Source organism: Halichoerus grypus, chromosome 1, assembly GCF_964656455.1.
Source record: "Halichoerus grypus chromosome 1, mHalGry1.hap1.1, whole genome shotgun sequence".
Lineage (NCBI taxonomy): Eukaryota > Metazoa > Chordata > Mammalia > Carnivora > Phocidae > Halichoerus > Halichoerus grypus.
In genome coordinates this window covers 117,123,143-117,147,214 of record NC_135712.1, presented here as the reverse complement: position 1 = coordinate 117,147,214, position 24,072 = coordinate 117,123,143, and the positions used below count along the sequence as shown (strand labels likewise).

At 47.0% G+C, this 24,072-nt stretch overlaps 1 protein-coding gene across 1 annotated transcript; it reads left to right on the top strand.

The window, feature by feature from the left end:
- The first annotated feature begins 16,527 nt into the window (after positions 1–16,527).
- On the top strand, positions 16,528–22,442 carry CHST2 (carbohydrate sulfotransferase 2). The gene is made up of 2 exons (XM_036113336.2): positions 16,528–16,667; positions 16,774–22,442. The coding sequence occupies exon 2, from the start codon at positions 16,956–16,958 to the stop codon at positions 18,564–18,566; it is 1,611 nt and encodes a 536-aa protein (XP_035969229.2). The 5' UTR covers positions 16,528–16,667; positions 16,774–16,955; the 3' UTR covers positions 18,567–22,442.
- The last annotated feature ends 1,630 nt before the right edge of the window (positions 22,443–24,072 follow it).

Genomic DNA, 24,072 nt, shown 5'->3' with positions numbered 1-24,072 from the left:
GGGCTGCCGCACAGGTGGGCCGGGGAATGCAGCGCTTCCCACACTGGGCCTAGGAGGCTGGGCAAGATCTATCGGCAGTGCGGAATGAATGAAATCTTTGGATCAGGAGGATGGATTGATAAAAGTGCATTTAATTCCGGAGTTGCAAATTCCTCAGAAACCAGTCAGGTACCACGAGAGAATGACGTGGACCAACCAGACTCTGGTGAGATATCCATCTCGTGGCCCCTCTGAGGGGGCAGCTACCACTGAGCTCTGGAAGATCATCTTACAAGAATCCAGGTCCAGTGTTGCTAAGATTCACATTTCCATCAGAAATCTGCATTTTTATGTGAAATCTCCTGAATTACAATGTAGACAACTCAAAGGGAAGACTGCTGGAACAAATACACTTCAAAATACAGTGCCTTGAAGAAGATGGAGGGCGGGAAGGTGGGGGACCAGCTGTGCTGCATCTGGTCATTCAGGGACCCGCACTCCCTCCATCTTGCTCTGCCACCCCTTAGGGTATTGTCCTCAGCTGCATGACCAACGCTGTGTCACGGGCCTGTCTCTGATCCAGAGGCTGCCTGCAGCTGAGGACAACCCCGAAGTACCTGACAGTTGGGGGAAGTCGGCCAACCACATGCCCTGCAGCCCCGGGGGCAAGTCCTTCCACGAAGGGGTATTTGGGCAGTGCAGCTCTGTGTATCACATGACACGACCCACCATGTCAACAAGTGTATTTCTGTAACACTGTTAGTTAATAGTTACCTAGGCTTTGATAATACAGATAGACCACAACATATGAGCATACACATCTGCTTCCCTATTGTTGGACTTTTAGATTGTTTCCCATATTTGCTGTTCGAAATGGTGTCATAATGAACATTTTTAACTAAAACTTTAGACACATCCTTACTGTTTTTGTTGCACACATTTCTAAAGTAAGATGTTAGTCAGAGATGTTGGTCTTTCTGCGTCTGATCTCTCTCGTTTTCTTCCTCCCTCGCTCTTTCTTTCCTTTCTTCCTCCTTTTGTTCTTTCCCGGCTTTGTCTTCCTTCATTCTCCTTTTATTTCCTTTTATCTTATAAAATATCCTTTTATCTTATAAAATACACCACGCATAAGAAAAGTACATAAAATGTACATTATAATTAATATTAATAAGGTGAGCAATGTACCATCAACTAAGTAAAAAAAAAATGTAATGTTGTGAGTCTCCCTTGAGCCTTCTCCTCCACAGAGGTGACCCCATCTGACTTTTGTGGAAAGCAGTTCCTTGATTTTTAAAAAATATAATTTTAATATAATTTTGTCACCTATGTATATATATCCCCAAAGAATATTGTGTAATTTTATCTGTTCTTGGAATTCATATAAATAATACTCTATGTCTCTCTCTTTTTACTCAGCAGTGTATGTAAGATTCATCATGTTTTGTTTGTACTCTAGTTCACCTTTTTTCATTTCATATTCCATTGTTTGACCATACAATTTATTTATCTCTTTTGATGTTTTGGATTTTATATACAGTGTCGTTTTGAAGATTCTGGTCTCTTTCCTGGTGCACATGTCCCCAGATTCTTTAGCAAATATGCTCTATGAGTAGAATTGCTGGGTCATAGGGTATGAGCATTTTCAAGTTTACTAGATAATGCCAAAACCTTTTCCCTATAATGTGCATAATTGATGATGTTCATCAGCAGTGAATGAGAGTTCCCATCCTTACCAACATTTGACATTGCCAGATTTTTTGGCATCTTCAGCAATTTGGTAGTGTGTAGTAATATTTCATTGCAGTTTTTAATTGCATCTCCCTGATTGCTAATGAGCACCTTTTCATGTATATTGGCAGTTTCAATTTATTCCTTTGTGAAGAGCCTATTCAGATCTGCCGTTTTTTCTATTAGGTTACCTACCTTTTTCCTACTGATCTGTGGGAAGTCTTTGTCATGTGGTTAGATATCTTTTGCCATTTATATGTGTTGCGATATCTTCTTCCATTCCATTTATTTTCTACTTTCTTTATGTTCTTTTTTGATGAACGGAAGCCCTTACTTATTTATTTGTATGTGTGCGAGCGGGGGGAGGGGCGAGGGAGAGGGACAGAGAAAATCCCAAGCAGGCTCCATGCTCAGCGTGGAGCCCGGATTGGGGCTCGATCCCATGACTCTGAGATAGATCATGACCTGAACCGAAATCAAGAGTCAGATGCTTAACAGACTGAGCCACCCAGGTGCCCCAGCCCATAATTCTAATGTAGTTAAATACATATATTTCTTTCTTTCATGGTTAGGGCTTTTGTGTTACATTTTTTCCCCTATCGAGATCATTACGTTGTTCTTCTACATTATCTTCTAAAAGCATTTTTGTGTTTACCTTTAGCATTCAGATTCGTAATTTAGCTGGAATTGAGTTTTGTGTATAACATGAGGTAGGTGTCCATTGTCATTTTGCCGTATGAACATCCAGTTGTCCAAGCATCATCTATTGAAAGATTGTCTCTGTCCTCTTCTTTTGCAGTGACACCTTGTCACAACTCAGGGTCCATATATGCACAAGTCTGTGATGGAGTCCGTGATGGTCTATTCTGGTCCATGGTCTATTTTTCTGTCCCTGTACCAATATCATACTGTCTTAATAATGAGAGCTTTCTATCAAGATCTTCTATCTGCAAAAGCAAGTCTTCCTACTTGTTCTCCTTGGAGCTTTTGTTGGCTTTTTCTTGGCCCTTTATGTTATATATCCACCAGCTTTTGTAGTTTGTGGGGATGCTGATCTGAATAACCACAATTGTTATTAGTGAAAGCAGTACTTTCTGGGTAGAACATTTTAAATTTGGATTTAGCTATATCACAGCAAATGGCACTCTGCAAAATGTGAGCTACCAAGGTACACTCCCACAAGTGGGTCATAACGAGATTTGGAATGGAAAAATGTTCTATGTATGTTTTGCGATTTAATTTGGGTGGGGATATAATGTTGACCTCATGCCTCTTGTAGCTGCTCATAAAGTATGTGCTGAATATATGAATCTTTTGGATGATAAAAATACCAAGGGTAATGACAAGCGGAATCTATTTTCCCTTATCATTGTAGCTGCGTGTGCGATACCCACGCGGATCTGATATTTGAAAATAGTTGATTATATACTATTCTGAAAAGAAGGCCCAGACACACTTAAAGGCAAAGTGAGTGTTTTAAACAACTCTTTGTTAACTCTAAACCTCAACAGCAAGAGCAAACTGTATGTATGTATATAGTTTGCAGAAGCATTCAAAGGATTTATCGGATTTTGGTTGCATGGAGTTTGCAAGCACCTTTGCAATGCTCATGAGCCAGAAATGAAAATATTTACAGTTAAGTTAATAAGAAAATAGCACGAAGAATTTGCTCAGTGAGCTGGAGCCAGAGCTGCAGGCTGAGTGAAACCACTTTAGGTGCACAGGCATAAACACAAACCCTTAGCGGCAGGGAAGCTGGCGACTAAAGGATTAATATTAGACACACAATCCTGAACCAAAATCCAAACATAAAAACCAACCAGTGGCTCCAATAAACTGTGTGGTTCATGACCTACCATATAAATGAAAGGGGTGATTTGGCACACAAGATGGAAAGTGTAATAAACAAACAAACACACAAACAAAAAAGCCTCCGTTAATGAGCATTCTGACCGCAATCAAATCACATGCAAATCAGGTGCTGTCTACTTGAATTGTGTAATTGGAACTCATCACATGGGGCGGGAGGGGGGGCGGTGTAGAAATTCGTAGGGTTGATTTTGGAGTGTACTAGGGAGACACTGAACTGAACCACTAAAGGTTAACGGAGCAGTTCAGCTGAGGAAAGTTGCAAAATCAGTATTACAGCCAGGATGTTTGTACATTCCTTCATTCATTCATTCAACAAATATTTGCTCAGTGTACTCCATATGCAAAGTACTCATGCTAAGTCCTAGAGCAGTTTTAAAGATGCTCGTGGGCAGTACTATAAATGTCCACATGGATTCCTTAAGTGGCAACACGTCTACTTTTCAATTGTGACATTTCTCACAAAATATGGTCTTTGTCTTAAGAAACTTCATTTCTGGGACAGTGTTTTCCGAAAGACTAGAACCCTACTACTCATGGTATATCAGAGAGTTTTTTGAAGAATGGGGGGTGATTTTTAATTTTAGTCTGGGGTTGGTCTGTCTTTAACATTTTTTAATACTTGCTACTCTTCCCCTCCTTTAAAAAAAAATCCCAGAGATCATGTCTAAACCTTTTATAGGCAGTAATCTAACTAGGATTTAATAACTTTCTTTTGTTTCTTGGTTACCCTTCATTTCTGGAATATAATGGTTTTCCATATGATATACAGTCTTTATTTAAACATAGGTTAGGGGACGCTTGGGTGGCTCAGTCGTTAAGCGGCTGCCTTCAGCTCAGGTCATGATCCCAGAGTCCTGGGATCGAGTCCCACATTGGGCTCCCTGCTCAGCAGGAAGCCTGCTTCTCCCTCTCCCACTCCCCCTGCTTGTGTTCCTGCTCTCGCTGTCTCTGTCAAATAAATAAATAAAATCTTTAAAAAAAAAAAAATAAACATAGGTTAGGTCTTGAACAAGGAGTCAGATGAAAGAAAATAGTAAATACATCATAGAATAAGTAGTGTGTGCACCTGGCAAGGAAGAGGGGGAGAGTCAGTGGAATGAACAAGGTTTGAGAAACCGTGAAGGAGAAATAAGGCATGCACACACTCTTTGCTCAGCTAACTCAGTGGTTCAAGCATGAACCATGGCAAGCGCTGGGCACTGGCCACCTCTCCTTCCCGTGGAAACTGTGGAAGCTCCCTGCCGGAGCCTTTTCAGCCTTTCTGTGGACAGAGACTGGCATTGGAGCAAGGGGTTTTCCAAATGGCGGAAATGATTGGAGAAGCCTGAGGGTCGAGGTGTGGACGGCGGGTGCCGGTGGTGCCCCACGGTAAGTGTCCATCAGAATCAGCAGGAGGACTTTTCCAGGAATCACCCTTGGAGGTAATGTTCAGTGAGTGGGAGGAAGGGAGTGTTTAAACCTCATCTTCAGGAAGTCATTGGACGGCAATTTGAGAAGGCCTGTGAATCTAGAGAACGCCTACAGAGCTGGAGGTCAGGAGCCCCTGAGCTTGGAGTGTGCATCCTCTTGTGGTCATGGACTTGCAGTTCAACTAGGTGCTTCCACTTTCTCAGCTCTTCACTGCCATCAATGAGTAAGCTCGGTTTCAGCATATTTATGTATCTTTCCCATTGCCCGTGAGGCTTCCATGCATATTAGCGACCAGTTGGGTGGCATTTTTGTGGGAGAGATTAGGAGGAGAATGCTTGGATGTGAGAGAATGGGGAGAGATCTTATCTGAATTCTCTGGTCGTGCTTTCCATCTAAACTGAGTGCAGGGTTCAGCTCTCAGTGGTCCTTGGGAAACACCATGAAGTCAGGATGCTAAAATTCTACTGGACCTAGTTATTCATGGGCAAAATTGGTGCCTCATCTCCAGTCTTCTTGAAATAGCTATCCTTCTCTGGTGAGCGATTATAAGGATGAGCATCTGTAAATTGCTTTGAAAGTGAACCGTGATTGTGAAGATGACATTATCTACCCTTTCCTGACAGCAAGAATCAGCAATGTGGGGAGTCTTGTAGGTAAATAAAGGCTTTGTGAATCAGAAGGAATCATGGGATTAAACTAAATGTGAGCCCCGAATGCACAGAGTGCCTATTCAGCACTTTGCCTTGAACGACCAGATGGATAATAATCTGTTAGGGGATATTCTGTATGGGTTATTTAAAAGGATAGAAAATATTGCTGACCCAGGCTGGGACTGGATGTAAGCTGTGGGCACATCTGCAGCTATTGAGCACATATTTCTAAGGGTTTCCAGCAAAACATAAGTAAACAGTTGCCTGCCTGAGTGATATGGGAGTTTCCTAAGGGCCATAAACACCCAAGCTGATGGCCAGAATGGTTGGACAAATCCAGCTGTTTACAGAAACGAAGCCATTCAGCCAACACATACCAAATGGCATCATCTTTCTTGGGTTCGTTTCCAATATGGCGTGTCAAGCAAGAGGGTAAAATTTGAGAGAGGGACACCCAGGGGTCCTGACCTGGTGACACAACAAAAGTGCTGTAAATATGTGAAGGTGTTGTGGTCTCCACATCATTATGGACAGAATTAAACAAGCCGGGGATCCAAAAGCTTCCAGAGCCATGCCATGCATATTAATTGAGAACAATTAATTTTCACCAGAGGGAGAGGGCTTCTTTCTGTCATCAGTGACTGTTATTCCCATTTTGTTGGCACTGCTTTTGTGTCAATATGATGTGTTATGAAGCTGCACATCAAATCTTCATTCTCTAGGCACAGAGTCCAGGCCATGGCATTGGTGGAACACTGGTTTTCCAGGATGAGCATAAAGGGATGAACTGAACCAGTAGGTCTAAAGCCCCCCAGTCTCTTATGTTCTGTGCAGAGGAGATCTGGGGGGGGAGGGGGAAAGGAAACGACATATTCATCATTAAAAGAACAGTGGAAAAATAAGTCTGAATGAACCCAGGTGTTTGTCATAAAAATCAAAACAGATATCTGAGTGCAATAAATCCCTAATTTCTTACGTCGTGCTGAAATTTCATCAATTCGATTAGATCCCAAAATAAATGACAAATGGGGCATTGACTGGAGATGACGATAGCAATATATTTTCATAGGAAGGCTAGGAGTTTAGATATTTATTGGATTGAAATTTGACCTGTGGCATTAAAATGCAGATTGTCTCCCAAAAACTGTAAGTGGGACACAGACCTGCAGAAGAGACTTTTCTGCATAGTAAGTTGTGCCCTAACAATGAAATCGTGCATAAAAACAGACAGCTAACAAAGCAAAGGAAAAGAAACAGTTCAACAAATCAACAAAACATTTTGTGTTCTAGAAATAAATGTGACAGAAACTGCACTTGAGCCGAAAGGTTGCTCCTTTGAAGTGAGTAAAACCACATGTTGTGTCGTGACTGAGAAAAGAGGAATCCGTAGAAGGACAAGGATACATCATCTGAAAACTAATGAGATGTTACACTTTGAGCCAAAGTCGCATCCAACTTTTTAGCATGTAACTAGGCAAGAGTGGAGCCAGATGATAAAGAGTTGACATAAAACTTCGGGAATTCAGGGGCGCCTGGGTGGCTCAGTCGTTAAGCGTCTGCCTTCGGCTCGGGTCATGATCCCAGGGGCCTGGGATCGAGCCCCACATCGGGCTCCCTGCTCGGCGGGAAGCCTGCTTCTCCCTCTCCCATTTCCCCTGCTTGTGTTCCCTCTCTCACTGTGTCTCTCTCTGTCCTATAAATAAACAAATAAAATCTTTAAAAAAAACAAAACAAAACTTCGGGAATTCAGAACTCGGACAGAAAATGAACGGGGTGTGTGTGGGGGGGCACCTGGGTAGCTCAGTCGTTAAGCGTCTGCCTTCAGCTCAGGTCATGATCCCGGCGTCCTGGGATTGAGCCCCGCGTCGGGCTCCCTGCTCTGCGGCAAACCTGCGTCTCCCTCTCCCACTCCCCCTGCTTGTGTTCCCCCTCTCGCTGTGTCTCTTTCTGTCAAATAAATAAATAAAATCTTCAACAACAACAAAAAAGAAAATGAACGGGGGCGAAGGATGAACTATAGAGCTGAGAAGATGCAGAATGAAACTATCCAGGCTGAGGGTCTTTCTTTCTTTCTTTCTTTCTTTCTTTCTTTCTTTCTTTCTTTCTTTCTTTCTTTCTTTCTTTCTTTCTTTCTTCTTTCTTTCTTTCTTTCTTTCTTTCCTTTCTTTCTTCTTTCTTTCTTTGTCTCTCTTTCTTTCGAGGGCCTTTCTTTCTTTCTTTCTTTCTTTCTTTCTTTCTTTCTTTCTTTCTTTCTTTTTCTCTCTTTCTTTCTTTTAATTTTATTTACCCATCTGACAGAGAGAGAGCCCGAGGAGGGGGAGCAGCTGGCAGAGGGAGAGGGAGAAGCAGACTCTCTGCTGAGCAGCAAGCCCGATTCGGGACTCGATCTCAGGACCCTGGGACCATGACCTGAGCCGAAGGCAGATGCTTAACAACTGAGCCACCCAGGCATCCCTGAAGGCTACTTTCTATATCCAATTTCTTCCCCTGTGCCTGCCCAAACAATGCACGTATGAAATCGTACATTTCACTTTGTTCACCAGTACATCTTAGAAATTACACGCATAAGCACCAAGGTCACCTAAGGAAAAGTGTGATGTTTCTGCGTACTAGTTTGTCTGTAAGTTACAGGAACAGAGATAACATTGCCTAGAGTGGAATTTGCTTTTGTGTGTGGCAATGTGTACCGTGAGACTCATGACATGCCCCAAACACTCATTTTTCTGCTGGAAGAACCGATGTCACAATATGTTGTTCTTGTAATTAAATGCTGCCATAATTTCTTTTCCTTTCTGTTTAATGCAAGCAAAGCAGCAATATCTATTGCTTTCGGTAAATACAGAAGTGACAGACTAGTTCTGGGAATTTGTACACATTATTTTACTTATTTTGGCGCTAAGCGCAGGCTCCCATATGATTTCCAGCGTCTGCTCATTAGCTGTGTACCCTGATGTGGGGCTGTACCTGGGGCAAGGAAGGGGGTTAGGGAGGCATCTCTTTTCAATTTGCACTGCTCCAGAAGAATCTTCTGCTAGCCATCCGATAATCTTATGTAGCCCAGAGGCGGGAATGCGGGGGAAACCAGTCCACCCACCCGCATGACCCTGAGTAATTTATTGTAGGTGTTTACCCACTATTAAACATGAAAGTGGCTGCTACCTTGCTTCCTAAACTCCAATGTGTGGGTCAGTCACTCAGGAATCTTGCTAAAATGCAGATACTGGTGCAAGACGTCTGGGGCCAGAGATTTTGCATTCTAACAAGCTCTCAGGTGACCTCCGTTCAGCTGATCCACTGACCACACTTTGGGTAGCAAGGCTAAGTGGACATCAAGGCCAACGAAACACAGGTCAACTCCAGCTGGGATGGGCTCCATCCTCTCTGCCAACCACTTGAACACTTCTCCCCATCCTTCTGCCCCTACAAACCTCAACCGGAACCCTCCCCATCCTGAAAAAAAGCCCTCACCAAACCAAATCCCCAAATACCCCTAACAAAAAGGGGGAAAGAAAGTGGTAGGACATCCTTCTTTCCTGTAGATCCTAAGTTCTTTCAACTTGCTTCATTCTTCCCCAGAGGGAAAAGGCCCTTCCCCTGGGGTGAGGGCAGGAGTTACTATTTACTAACCACTCCAAGCCATGCTGTGTGCTTGACCTCTGCACCCTCCCTGGCTTCTTCTGTCTATTCCATGAGTCAGATATTATTATCCATATATTACTTTCCTATATTGCAGATGAGAAACTGAGGCCCAAAGAGAATGCATATCTTGTCCAAGAACATAGGACTTACAAGTAAACTTGTGGGGAATTAAATCCAGGGCTGGTTCCAAATTCTGTACACGAGCCACTCTGTTTTTAAATCTCAAAGAACTTAATTCTTTAATAAAGAGAGGGGTTTCCAGTTGACAGCCTTTTATCAGATACTGTCGCACCTGAGGTAGAAGTCACATTGAAGGCATGAGGGTGTTACGGTAGACATCACTTTATTTGCTTTAAACAGAATTCTATTAGTGCAGAGCCACGTGGATGTCCCATGGAGTTTCTGCTAATGCGATGTTATCTCTGTGTCCTCCTGACTTTTGATTTCGGTAACTGGTTGATGATTTTTAAAGCATTTCTGATCATGGACTAAAACTTCAGGGTCAAAGCTTCTCTTCTTTTCAAACGTTGTATTTCAAAATACTCTGCGAGTCATCCGTGCTGACTGATAAGGATGGGCGGCAGGGTGGAGTTGGGTCCAGACGGTCCACAGGGAGGCGGAAGCCACCTCTCAGCAGATACCGGGCGGCCAGACCTCTGAGCACCTGGCTGTCAGGGGACAGACCCTCTGTGGAGAGAACAGGCTTACTCCAAGGAGGAATTCCTGTGAACTGGAGCTGCACACTGGGGATGAGGGGCCGTAGTCAGAACAAAGCACTCTTCAACACTGTTGAAGCACACTCCCAGTTTCAACCCTATTTAGTGTGTTCATAACTCACGAGTCCTGACACATTGAGGGGGAAAGCCAGGGAAACGAAATGATTTTCAAATGCTTCAAGATCACTTTCTAGCTGAGGATAGTACAAGACACAGCTTTGGGGCGCCTGGGTGGCTCAGTGGGTTGGGCATCTGCCTTCGGCTCAGGTCATGATCCCAGAGTCCCAGGATCGAGTCCCACATCAGGCTCCCCGCTCGGCGGGGAGTCTGCTTCTCCCTCTGACCCTCCCCCATCTCATGCTCTCTCTCTCAAATAAATAAATAAAATCTAAAAAAAAAAAAGACACAGATTTAACGACTACTGGGCAATGTTTGGCGTGGATGTGTGGAAAGAGATGACAGAAGCTGGGTCTCTTGTTTACAGGTAATAGTTTCTCCAAGAAGCCTTGTCCTAGAAGTTATTCATCCTTATATGCTTCAGCGTGATAAACAGCTTCATTCAGCATGCTGAGTTGAGCAGTAGGCGAGACCATCAGAGGGGTGGATGTAGCCCACCCTAAATTGCCTTTGGTGAACTGAGCATTGACATTATGACATTGGATTGCATTGATTGATCTTATAAGAACCAGCACTTTCTGCCCCAACTCTATAGTTGTTGTTGTTTTTTTTTTTCATTGTAGATTATTGAGACAAATTTAAGGACTTAGTCCACTTTTTATACTGCATAATTCTTTTTTAAGGACCCACAGTAAGTCAGTCAATAAATATTTATTGAGCACTTACATGCCAGATACTATGCTAGTATGGGGAAAAGAGTAGTGAACAAAGAAAACACATGAATGAAGCTTACAAGAGAAGGCAGATAAAATTTTTTCTTAGTTTTCTGTGTCAGGTAAAGCTGTCGAGCTCCTGAGTAACTTTCCTTCTTTACTCTGGCTACTAGGAAGCTCAGAGCCAATTTTATTTTTTGGCTCACCTCTAGCAATCGAATAGGACTTCATGGAATGAATTGCTATATAGAACCACACCCTTGGGTTCATGTTATTTTCCCTTTGATCAATTTTCTTGTATTTATCTTTGTGGGCCATCTCATATCCCTACTATCTCTTTCTTTCATCCTTTTTTTTCTTTCTTTCAGTAGAGGGCAATAATGAAATAATAATAAAAGAGCCCAGCAGATCCTTAGGATCAAAGTTCAGGAAATACTGATGATTAGATGTGGCTTCTGAGAGTAAATCTGACTGAAAATTTATACTAATTAGTGTGAGAGCAGTCCTGGCTGTGTGGCCGAGGGGTGCAGAGGTTACACGTGAGCAGCCCAGCCAGTGTCGGTGATAAATAAGGTCAGGGAAAGGTGTGAGGGGTGAGGTCACTGATGCCAATGTGGGGGCGGGGCTGGAGCTCCTTATGAGCACTGCTTGGCTAGATCCTAGAATTTAAAGGTGCAAACTCAAAAGCGAGAGCACTGCTTTTTTTTTTTTTTTTTAAAGATTTTATTTATTTATTTGAGACAGAATGAGAGAGAGAGAGAGAGCACATGAGAGGGGGGAGGGTCAGAGGGAGAAGCAGGCTCCCCGCCGAGCAGGGAGCCCGATGCGGGACTCGATCCAGGGACTCCAGGATCATGACCTGAGCCGAAGGCAGTCGCTTAACCAACTGAGCCACCCAGGCGCCCCGCGAGAGCACTGCTTTAAGGGCAGGTGGAGAATAAGGCACAAAGACAAAGCATGAATGAAACCAAATCTGTAATTAGGCGGTAAGCCACCACATCAATTAGGAATTTTTGGTTGTAAGTAACAAAACGGACTCTGACAGACTTCATGGGGAGCAGGGAGAATTTGTGGATGCATTTGGAGTAACTCACAGGATCTAAAAAAACCCCTCCAAGTTCATAGGCTTAAAGAAAGGGCCCCCTGAAAGGGTAATGGAGCATCTCTCTAGGCTTTACTGTTGGGATGAGGGGGCTGCAACTGTTTTCTATTTTTCAGTCTCTCTGATGAAGACTCGGATTGTCTGGCACATAGTAGGAGTTCAATACATAAAGAATGAATGAATGGGGGTGCCTGGGTGGCTCAGTCGGTTAAGCGTCTGCCTTCGGCTCAGGACATAGTCCTGGGGTCCTGGGATCAAGCCCCACGGTCGGCTTCCTGCTTGGTGGGGAGTCTGTTTCTCCCTCTGCCCCTCCCCCCTGCTCATGCTCTCTCTCTCTCTCTCATAAATAAATAAAATCTTTAAAAAGAAAAGAATGAATGAATGAGTGGAACTTTCATGGACAGAACATTTAACTTGCTGAGTTTGGGTAGGAGGGGGTGAAGAGGAGTACTTTGGCCGAAGTTCCCATCAAAGCCACACTCAGTGGGGTGGGGTGGTTCAGACACTGTTCCCAAAGGAAGGGAGATTGGATGGGAGTCAGGCAGAACCCAGGAGGATGCCCCATACAGGTAGCAGAGAAATGGCTCGTGGACTCGAGGAGGTGGTGTCACTTGCTGTGGCAGGAAAACATCTCCTTGTCCAGTTAGCTTGTCCCTAAGGTCGGGAAGGAAAAACTGCAGAAAGAAACTCCAAGGCTTTGTTTGCCAATCTTGTCTTTATTCCCACACTCACTTAGATTTGCTCTGCTAGTATTTTATTTAGGAGTTTGATGTGTATACTAATCAATGAAAAGGACCTATTGCCTCCTCTGAAAACCCCTTCTAGTTATTTTCCCCTTAGAATGAGTTGGAGGGAATTATTCACTCTTTTTCTGTTCTCTGGAAGAGTTTGAGTAGGATAGAAATTATTTAGCTCTTGAAAGTCTGGTAGAAAATCTGATAAAGCCCTCTGGGCCTGTTGTTTTTCTTATGGAAAGATTTAAATGACTGCTTCATTTCCTTAATAATCATAAGACTATTCAGGCTATTTCTTTTTTTGACAATTAAGGCAAGTTTTTTTTTTTTTTTTAACTTAAAACATTTCATTAAAATTTTTAAACTAAATTAAGTAGAGTGGTTATCTCTGGAGGTTTTGGGCTCTGTAAAGGGCTCATGAGTATTCATTATGTTATTTAAAGTCATATAAAATAGAAAAGGGCCACCCTTGGGCTAATGACAGTATGTTTTCAATCAAGGATTATGATTAATCCAATTCTGTGTGCTTAAGTTCCATTGAAAATGCATATTTGTTGAAAATCTGAGTGAGTCAATCTATCTTGCCAGGGACAGATACTTCCCAAAGATGAATCTTGTAGGCCCCAGTGACACGGACAGGCTTGGCTGGAAACTGACCAGATAGCCCTGCCTTACATTTTTTCCCAATCCTGATTATGGAGGAAGGTCTTGGAAGATTTCTCTGCCCTATTCCACAGGCCGGGTACTGGGCCCACAGCACCCCTGGATGTTAGGCCCCTATTTGTCCAGGATTAGGCAAAGGTCACGGCAAGTTTCCAATGGCAGTTCCTTTCCACATCGCAGGCACCGAAGAAGAGACTGAAGGAGCATTCCTGGAAAAGACTCTGAATTGCAACGAACTAAACTACCAGCTGAATTAAGGACAGCCCAGTGGCATGACTGGCTCCCCCCACCAATGAAATTATGATGTGACTTATTTTATGTCTGGGTCATTACTATGCAAAAAGGATAAATGGATTAAAATGAAAGAATTTCTGAACAAATGTGGGAAGGAAGACATTATCAAGTCTTTGGATGTCATTAGTTGTAACAAAGTTGGGAATTAATCATGACACCATGCAAAATGGTAAAATATTTGCAAGCAAGGAGAGGGTGGAGAGGCCGGAAGCTGTAAATTTATGCCAGCTGAGCACTCACAGCTGAGCACTCACTGTGGGGGCGTATGGCAAGTGGATTTACTATTTTGCCAACTCTAGTAAAGTGTTAGGAAATTGCAACAAAATTGTTTCTATGCAAACAATTGTTTAAGAAAGGGTCTTACATCAAGTAACTGCAATTCATGGTGCTTTCTGAGTAACCACAAAGCCAGAGACTAAATTAAAAGTATTAGAAATTATTTTCCTTGGAATCATGCTGAATATTAAGATTGAGATTTTCTCTCTTCCACAACTCCTTCTCTTCCATCACTCTTTTAATGAGCCAGTATCACTTATTTTTTGTTTGGGGCGGGGGAAGGGAAGAGGGAAGAAGGGACAGGGACTTTTGAGACAGCAGGGGAAGGGAGGTGGGTGGGTCCAGAAATGGAGAGATGGAAGTCACTCAATTAAATTGTACCACCTTCCTCTGTAAACAGGGATTGAAGACGTCTGTCCTGACCTGCTTGGAGAGGTGATGCGCTTGCTACTTGAGAAAGCCCCACCTAAACTCTACTCTGCCTCCTCCCATTTGCATAAAACCTGTCCTAGATATACCTCATCCTTACACTTTATCAGAACCACAGGGGGAATAATTATCTGAACTGACTCCGGGCGTTATGGAATTTTTTTCTTTAAAACGGGGTTAAGTCAAGTTCTTTGAATATTTTTCTATCCTGAAAACCCGCGAGTTAAGTCACTTTCTAAAAGCCCTTGCATTCATAAAATTCTATAAAACTCAGTGAGGAATAATAGCTCAAACAGCAACATTTTAAATTTAGGATCCTCTGGCTAAGAGAATGTACCCAAAATAATACAAATATACTTTTGTAGTAACTTTGTCAAACTTCCAAAAACTTCATGGGGTAGGAGGCAACAGATACGCCTCCAGGAGATCAGCGCTCTGTTTATCCGCAGTCAGTGAGCTTCAGGACCCCTAGTGATTCGCAGCAATTTAGGCAAGGCCTCCAGGGGGTTAAATCATTCGGGCATCTAACACCCAATCACCGCTGAATTACTGAATGCTATTAGAAGTGTCCCCATTTTACGGATGCAATTGAGGGTATTAGTAGCCTTTGGTTCTCTTGAGAGCGAGAGAGGAAGCGCGAGGGAGCGAGTTTTCATCTTTTTAAAAAGAACTTAAACTAACTTAAACCAACTCAAAATGAGTTCTTTTTACTTCCAACGACCGTGTGTCCTTTAGCCAAATGATTTAAACTCATTTGTAAAAGCAAGAAGCAAGACAAATATTTTACTGTATAGCAGAACAACATAGAGTCACTCCCCGACGCCCCCCCCACCCCAGTTCCCGAGCACTCGCTCACAGCGGACGCGTCACTACGAGCGGGGACCGAGGGCATCTGCGGGGGGCGTAGTGAAACCCAAGCTGCCCTATCCGTAGGTGGAGTAAACGGGGGGGGGGGGAGCCCGAGGCGCCCCGCCTGCACACTCCTCCCTAGAACTGATGCGTCTTCTTTGACCCCGAGGTCAGAAAGATTTATTACTTCCTCGGTGAGGGAGAAGCCCCAGACCAGCTGGAACGCGTGAGCCGGGAGTAGAAAGCCTGCAAGCGGCGCTCGGCGTCCTCCGAGCGCACCCGCATCCGGGTGCGTCCTCGGTTCCTGGAGGGGCGGGCGGTGCCGACGCCGAAGGGAAGAGTGGAGTGGGCGGCCGCTGGGGGATTTCTGCCCAAACTTTATCACCAACTCTTTCCGAGAGCAAAAACGTGCGGCTGAGCCCGGCAGCCGCAAGGAGACTCCCAAGTTTCTCAGAGCCCCGGGCGCCCGATCTCTCCGAACCCCGCGTCCGCGTCCAGGCGCTTTGCGCACGTATTGCTACGGCCTCGGTCGTGTGGGTGGCAGCCCGAGCGGCGTCGCGGTGAATCGAGCCCCGCATCTCCAGTCCCCGAGGCGGCGGCGGCTGGAGCCCGACTCTGCGAGGGGGGCGGGCACGGGACGCGCGGAGGAGGAGGGCAGCGCGGCGAAGGGGAGGAGCCGCAGCGACAGACGGCGGCGCGCACCAACCCGGCGCAGGCTGGCAGGAGCCGCGCAGAGGCTGGCCGGAGCGCGTTGCAGCCGCTCCGCGTAGGGGGAGTCGGGTAGCAGCATCCTCCCGGGCGCCGCTTTCGCGCGGCGGCGGCAGCGGCGGGGGCTTCCTCTGCCCCGATACCTCGTTGGCCAGAAGCGGCTGGTGCCGGCGGGGGCGGGGGGGAGGCGGTGGCAAGGGAGCGCTGCAGACTCGGGCTCCTTGGCCGATTGTTGTGTGTGTAGGGTTCCTCCCGGGCCAGTCGGAGGCTGCGGAGCGGCGGGCGCTGCCGGCTATGCCGGCCCGGGCATCCTCCGAGTGATGGAAGAAGCAGCTGCTGTCGCTGCAGGGTCGCGCTGCGCCCCATCCACCGCCGCCAGAGAGATGGGAAGATTCCGGGCGCGGAGGCCGACAGCGAGAAAGGCGGAGCCGCTTTGCCGGGAGCTGGGTCCTGTATAAGCCCCCTCCCCCAGCCGGCTTCGCCCCCCGGAGCGAGGAAGGAAGCTGCGGTCTCGAGAGGTCGGCGGAGACGCCGCTGGAGCTGGGCACGCTGGGCTCAGCGGAGCGCGGAGCAGGGTTCCAGGCCCGGTGAAAGTTTCCCTTCCCGAGCCGCAGGGCGCCCACTGCCCGGAAACTGCCCAGGGCTTGGGCTGCCGAGTCCCGCGACCCCTTCTTAGGCGCGGGGACTCCCAGGAAGGACTGTGAGCGAGAAATCGAGGAACGAGTGACAGCAGGACAGACCACCCGGCCGCGATCCCGGGCGGCTCCGGGGTGCGCCCGCGGCTCCAGGTGAGCGGGGGAGCCCGGCTGACCCGAGGGTGGGCGTTACTTAGGTGGAAGAGGCGGGTGGGGAGGAGGATTGGGGCGCATCGGCTTACTCCGCTTCCGCTCGCAGGTCTTTCTCGGAGCCGCTGCCATGGGAGAGCCAGCCTTGGGCGTCGGGGACCAGCCGCCGCTGCTGCCGCGCCCGTCTCGGAGCCGCGGCCCCAGTCCCCGCGCCCGAAGTCGGCCCGCTGCGTCCCCCTCCTGGGCTGCAGGGCCGCCTCCGCCGCGCCGCCGGCCCCGGCTGTGCCTGTGATGAGCCGCAGCCCGCCGCGAGCCCTGCCCCCGGGCGCGCCCCCCCGGTTGCTCCCGGCCGCGCCTGCCGCCGCGCCGCGCGCCCTGCTCCCGCCGTGGCCCCGGCGCCCGGGCCGTCGCTGGCCCGCGTCCCCGCTCGGAATGAAGGTGTTCCGCAGGAAGGCGCTGGTGCTGTGCGCGGGCTATGCGCTGCTGCTGGTGCTCACCATGCTCAACCTCCTGGACTACAAGTGGCACAAGGAGCCGCTGCAGCAGTGCAGCCCCGAGGGGCCGCTGGGTGCCGCGGCGGGGGCGGCTGGGGGCGGCTGGGGGCGCCCGGGGCCTCCTCCGGCAGTGCCGCCCCGCGCACACACCCGCTTGGACCCCCGTACGCCGTACCGCCCTCCTGCCGCCGCCGCCGCCGCCGCCGCCGCCGTCGGGGCGGCCCCCGCCGCAGCAGCAGGCGCAGCAGGGGCGGTGGCCCCTCCCCGCAATGGCACTCGGGGCACCGGGGGTGGCGGAGAGAAGAGGCAGTTGGTGTATGTGTTCACCACGTGGCGCTCGGGCTCCTCTTTCTTCGGTGAGCTCTTCAACCAGAACCCCGAGGTGTTCTTTCTCTACGAGCCAGTGTGGCACGTGTGGCAAAAACTGTACCCAGGGGACGCTGTTTCCCTGCAAGGGGCTGCGCGGGACATGCTGAGCGCTCTCTATCGCTGCGACCTCTCGGTCTTCCAGCTGTACAGCCCCGCGGGCAGCGGGGGGCGCAACCTCACCACGCTGGGCATTTTCGGTGCAGCCACCAACAAGGTGGTGTGCTCCTCGCCACTCTGCCCCGCCTACCGCAAGGAGGTCGTGGGGCTGGTGGACGATCGCGTGTGCAAGAAGTGTCCGCCGCAGCGGCTGGCGCGCTTTGAGGAGGAGTGCCGCAAGTACCGCACGCTGGTCATCAAGGGCGTGCGTGTCTTCGACGTGGCCGTGTTGGCGCCGCTGCTGCGCGACCCTGCCCTGGACCTCAAGGTCATCCACCTAGTGCGCGATCCGCGTGCCGTGGCCAGCTCACGCATCCGCTCGCGCCACGGTCTCATCCGTGAGAGCCTTCAGGTGGTGCGCAGCCGGGACCCGCGCGCCCACCGCATGCCCTTCCTGGAGGCCGCTGGCCACAAGCTGGGCGTCAAGAAGGAGGGTGTGGGCGGCCCGGCGGACTACCACGCTCTTGGCGCTATGGAGGTCATCTGCAACAGCATGGCCAAGACACTGCAGACAGCCCTGCAGCCCCCTGACTGGCTGCAAGGCCACTACCTGGTAGTGCGGTACGAGGACCTAGTGGGAGACCCCGTCAAGACCCTACGGAGGGTGTACGACTTTGTGGGGCTGCTGGTGAGCCCCGAAATGGAACAGTTTGCCCTCAACATGACCAGTGGCTCAGGCTCCTCCTCTAAACCCTTTGTGGTGTCCGCGCGCAACGCCACGCAGGCCGCCAACGCCTGGCGGACGGCCCTCACCTTCCAGCAGATCAAACAGGTGGAGGAGTTTTGCTACCAGCCCATGGCGGTGCTGGGCTATGAGCGGGTCAATAGTCCCGAGGAGGTCAAAGACCTCAGTAAGACCCTGCTCCGGAAGCCCCGGCTCTGAGAGGGTTTCCTGGGAGACCCGACTCCCTGTGGAGACACCCACAGGAGGATTGTGGTGTATTGCAACAAAAACAGCCCAGACCCAAACTGAGGAAGCCCACATATTCTATTATAGATATATAGTATAAATAACCACACAGGCACTTGCTGTCAATGTTTTGAGTCATTGAATTTCAAGGAACAGCCACAATACGCACACATCTCAGCAAAGGCAAGACTTGAAAGTTCTGACCAGCTCCCCTCCTCTCCTCTCCCCTGCCTTTTCTCCCTTCCTTTTTCTCCCCTTTCCTACCCTCTCTCCTACCTACCTTCCGTTTTGAAGTGGGATGTTGATTAAATCAAGATCCAGTAACCTAAATCTTGTTTACAAAATTTTCGTGGTATCTGTGAACATGTACAAGAGTAATTTGGTCGTGAGGGGTGGGGTGGAGAAAGGGGAAGTTGGAAGTTGGCCCGAGCACAGAGCTCCATTGGGCACGATAGCCGAGGAGGCATTCTTCTAAAAGTAGACTTGTGTAAAAAGCAAAGGTTCTCCGTGAGTATTAATAAAAAAGATAATAAATAATATTCTTTTTAATATTTGCCTCCATTACTTTGGATTTACCTATGCTACTTGTCCTGGGTAGCTTCAGACAGAATTTGCTTCCCCTCCCCCCACCCCCCTTTCCCAGTCTGTTTCCTAGAAAACCGCTAAGGTGGGTGGGAGCAGCTTCTGACTCCTTGATAAGAACCTTGGAGTTGTTTTCTCACATATAAATCACAGCCTGTCAGGTGCGCAGGAATGGGGACAGACCTTCGAATTCTAAAGGCAAACACCAAGCAAGGCAGTGGAGGGAAAAGCTCGCACTCCTTTCCTGTTCCACTTTGAGCACAGAAATGAAGAAGCAACTCCCTTGGGGGTTTGAAGCATTGGGTTTTGATTACTGTTCAGTTAAGACTGGGGAACCTTGAAGCGGAGACATGTTTTGGTTCTGAGGTTAGTTCAGAAAAAGGATTTTTTGGAAGAAAAGTATATAAGTAAAAAAAAAATTTCTGATGATTAAAACAGACCTCAAAAATCAGCGTGAAGGTATTGTTGACGATGGTAGCAACTTCTTTGGTTAGAAAAATGACAAGTCTCTATGTCTGGAGTGTTTTCCTGCCTGTGACCCAGTACATGGAGGCATTTGAAAAGGGAAGTTTCACCTGTGAGCTATCAGGGCACTCACAGGCTTCTCCTTTTCTTTCTTGCTTCCCATTCAAATCAGTGCAAAACAAGAATATGAATTTCTCATGGCTTACGTGGGATGCCCATGAGGGTGCATTACTTTTCCTTACTGTGTTTCCTAAAAGTGAAATTGCAAAGAAGCTATAACATGTTGCAGACAGTAGAAGGCTTCAGCCAAGAGCTTCTTTTAGATATGAAAATGAATTCTGGGAAAGAGGAAATGAAAATGAATTATGAGTAAATGTGTTGGATTTTGAGATTTGGTATTTTCCAGGGAGAAAACCATGCCAGTTTTCTGGCAATGGTAATGGTGTGCTGCCGTCCTGAGCCCATTTCTACTGAAGCATTCTGTAGAATGTCATATTACAGTACGAAGTTTTAAAGCCTAAATAGGTACAAGAGACAGTGTAGTTATATATTTCATTATAGACGGTACAAGTTCGAGATCATCATGTTTTTATTTTACTATAATTTATTGTGAAATCTCCGCAGGCCAACCCGTGTTGGTTAAATGCGGGGGATTTGAAGGAAAATATGATGAAAAATAATATGTACTTGGGAAAGATTTTAACCCAAGGTGATCCTTAAGTATAAGAATGTAAGAATCTTAAGTATAATTTTCATTACAATGTGAAATCTAACTACACTGTTAAGAATTCAAGATAAAGAAGCACAGAAGTTAAAAAAAAGAGTTGTATTTAGCAGTGGACTTTATAACATACTCTAGGATGGCTAGTTCTTAATTTCCTAAAATAGTTTAGAGTGTTGTGTTTATTAAACCAGATGACAGCTATAACACATTGATCATGTTTTCTATGATATTTTCATGGTAGCGCCTCTGCGGAATTATCATCGGCAGCAATAGAATATTGCAATAGCTTTAATTTAAGAATACTTTAAAATTAAATGAAAAAAATAAGTATTAATGTTGGAAGACTATCGATGAAATAGGTTTAACAGGAAATCAAGACAGCGTCATTAAAAGGCAACCATTCTGAATAAAATAACCATTTAAAAACAAATTTCATGTGGCGTTAGAATCAGCTCTTCTCACTTAATCGCAGTAAAATTCATGCTTCGTTTTTGAGTGAAGGGTTTTTTAAACAGTGGAATTCATTCTTCTCTCAGTATGTCTAAGGACTTTGTGTTAAAGTAGAATTGCGATGTGTTTGGATCTTTTGTTTTTAAAAAAATCCCGGGTGCTGCGTGGAGCCTCTGCCGCGGGCAGCGCATTCGTGGCCTCTGCTCAGAGGAAATTTGAAGCATAAACACCAACATTTGTCCCCTCGCGGTGTTGGAACGGGGTTTCTGCCCAATACCCTTGTTTGTGGCAGATGCTTTCTCTCCACTCTGCCACTCTGTAATTGGAAAAGGCGAACTGTGACTCCTGGAGCTTTGTACGTAGCTGCCTTCTAGGAAGGCAAGACAGGTGTAGCCCCCACTAACGGCCGAGATCGTCGTATCAGTGACATTCAGCTTCCACGGGTCTGAGAAGGAGCGAAGCATTTTTTGGCGTTAATAAGCTTCTGTCAGCCCCCGGTGCGAGCAGACCTGGGCCACAGCAAACTGCAGCCGCGCCCGTGACCATTTCTGTGGCAGCAGATGTGAAGGCGATCCCTTCACGTTTCCCAACTTGGCAATATGTCCATCAGCCAGGAGGAAATATTCTTCAGAGCGGCTTATCAGAGTGATTTTTATTTTCAAATTCTGCTCAGCTGATAGCACGCCTGACTGACCCCTTTGACTTTGGAATTCCTTTGTTAATTAGAAGGCTCTATTTATAAAACGAAGTCTACCCGGTGCATTTAGTCAACAAATATGAGTTTGGAACAAGGCAGTGACACGGCTGGGGGCTTGAATTTCAGGGAGCTCGGAGGCACTCAAAGGCCTCATTCAGGCTGACTCGTGGGCACCTTGCAGGCAGGGACTGGGGCAATCCTGGACCCTTCATTGTCCACCGCATAGTGAGTACTTGATAAACACTCGATAAGTAAGTGAATGAAGTATCGAACTATCAAAAGTGCAAAGCGCTCAGAAGGGAGAAAGAGTGGAAGAATGTGTTCCCCGTTTAGAAAAATTGCCAGGCTGTTCACCAAAGTTTGCTGGAGGAAGGGAGCCTTGGGCTCTATTTAGATGTGGGGAGTGGGCAACAGGAACATCTGCAAGATTTCCAGGGGGACCGGGTAGAGGCTCATATTTCCCACGGAGGAATTAGAAACGAAAATTCAGAATTTCTGAAGGTGGAGAAGTTAAAATTTCCAAATGAAGGATGTGACGTTTATTATTTGTTTTCTCAATTGCATTAACAAGATAAAGGCAGGGACCAAAACATCCCTGAAGAACAAATGCTGCCTTGGTACCTAAGGGAGGGCTCTGAGGTTATAATATTTGTTTATTATTTTGAGGGTTTTGAATGTGCAGTTTAACCAGGCAGAGGAATAGTTACTTTCAGGAAGTTTGGCCTCTTGTGGATGCTGAATGAGACAATGCTTGCCTGTTCCCATGCATCCCTGCCTGGCTGTGGCCAGTCCTGTCCAGGATTTCTTGTAGCAGACGGTGTAGTTGCGGCTGGATTATGCTGTCGGTTTGAAATTAATGTGAATCTGAGTAAGGCTGTTAATTAATATTCCCTGGGTCTCAGCAATGAAATAAAGATCATGTTTGAAACCCCGTCTCTAGAGATGACTTCAGAAAGACCAAGAGGGAAATAAAAAAGCATGTCTTATCTGTAGTTGTGAATAAGGCCGAGGCGTCACTTTACCACCCTCCCCCAACCGTCTTCCCTCCGTCCACACGACACCCCCGCCCACGCACACATGCAGTTGAGTTCCTGCATCGTCTTCAGGTCCGGGCGGGGGCGGGGGGAGGGGAAGAGGATGTTTTAATGCCTGTAAAGAGGTATGTGGGGAGTGATGCTTTTGATTTCAGGCCTCAGGAGAGTGAGTGGCCGATGATTCTATCACAACCTATGACAGTTCTGTGTCAGGATCCAGTGTGGACAGGTAGTAAATGACAATCGCAATGTGAGGAATGGCCTGAACTGCGTGAGGGGATGGCTTGAGGTAAATGCGCAATTTACAGACCCCATTGTCACTCACCTTGAGGGGGCCCTCTCAGATCTGTCACAGGAAGAACATGATTTGCTCATATCCTTTCCCACTTTTCTGGGCATCCCAGCTGATACTTCTGCGGTTCAAGTTCACAGCTGCTTGGGTACAGGCTCTTTCTTGTACAAGTGTTTAATAACTGAAATTACAGGACTTGACTTTTATTACAGCTGATGCAATTCTGCACACCCTTAATCAAATTATGCTAAGGAAACTGTTAAATCCTGAATAACACATTAAGTTTATAGAATGGGAAACTTTATGAACCAGTGTTTGGAGGTGGTATTGTTTGTAAACTTGGAGGAGGCTTGAAGGAGTAGGAGCCTATCCGCAGACTTGGCAGGATGATAAAGAATGATCAAGTATGGCCAAGGCCAAAGCTTAACTTTTGGTGGAACTGGTTATTTGTGATCAGATGTCAAAAGGTGTTTTGGGGCTGCCTGAGCTTGCAGGTTTGTGATAGTCACCCTGCCATGAGAATGAGGGTGAAAATGATCGCTATGATCAAAATGGCTCCCATCTTGGGTGTCTAGGCAAGGGCTTGACAGAAACTCACCTTCAAGCAGTTAGTCCCCTAGATAGGACCAGCTACATAATTTGTGGAGCTCAGTGCAAAATGAAAGTGTGGAACCCCTTGTTAAAAAGCTTTTAAGCATTTCAGTTCAGCAATAGCATAAGAATTAAGCCAAGCACGGGGTCCTTCTGTGCGTGGGGCTGGCCAGCTGCGCAGGTTGTATGCCCTGGAGGCACTCCTGGATCCGGGTGCAGGGACTGAAACGCCCAGCTAGACGAGAGAGCAAATAATAGTGGCCCTCAAGTTCCTGGGAAATCGGTGCAAAGGTAGGAGTTATTGTGTGTAACTATAATTAAAGCAAAGACATCCTAGCGAGACAAATGCACTTTGCATGATGGAATTCTAAGGAGGTGCATGCACACATGACAAATGATCCTTAGTAATTGCAGCAAGTGATTGAAAAGCCCCTGTGAGTCATCAGCTGGGCTTGAGAACACTTGAGACTGAGTGTTCTCGGGATTGGTCAGGTGCAAGACAGCTTGTGTTGTTGTGGGAATCCCCATAAGAACAGGTTAGACGTCTTCCATGAGGATGGCGAGCATGCCCTCTTTGTCCTTAGCATGTGGATACTGGTGAGTTCCACTAATGACAATGTTCCCTTCCTTCTGGAACTACCGTG

Coding starts and splice junctions, on each gene's coding strand:
- CHST2 (XM_036113336.2), top strand. CDS start 16,956: ATGAGCCGCAGCCCGCCGCGAGCCCTGCCCCCGGGCGCGCCCCCCCGG.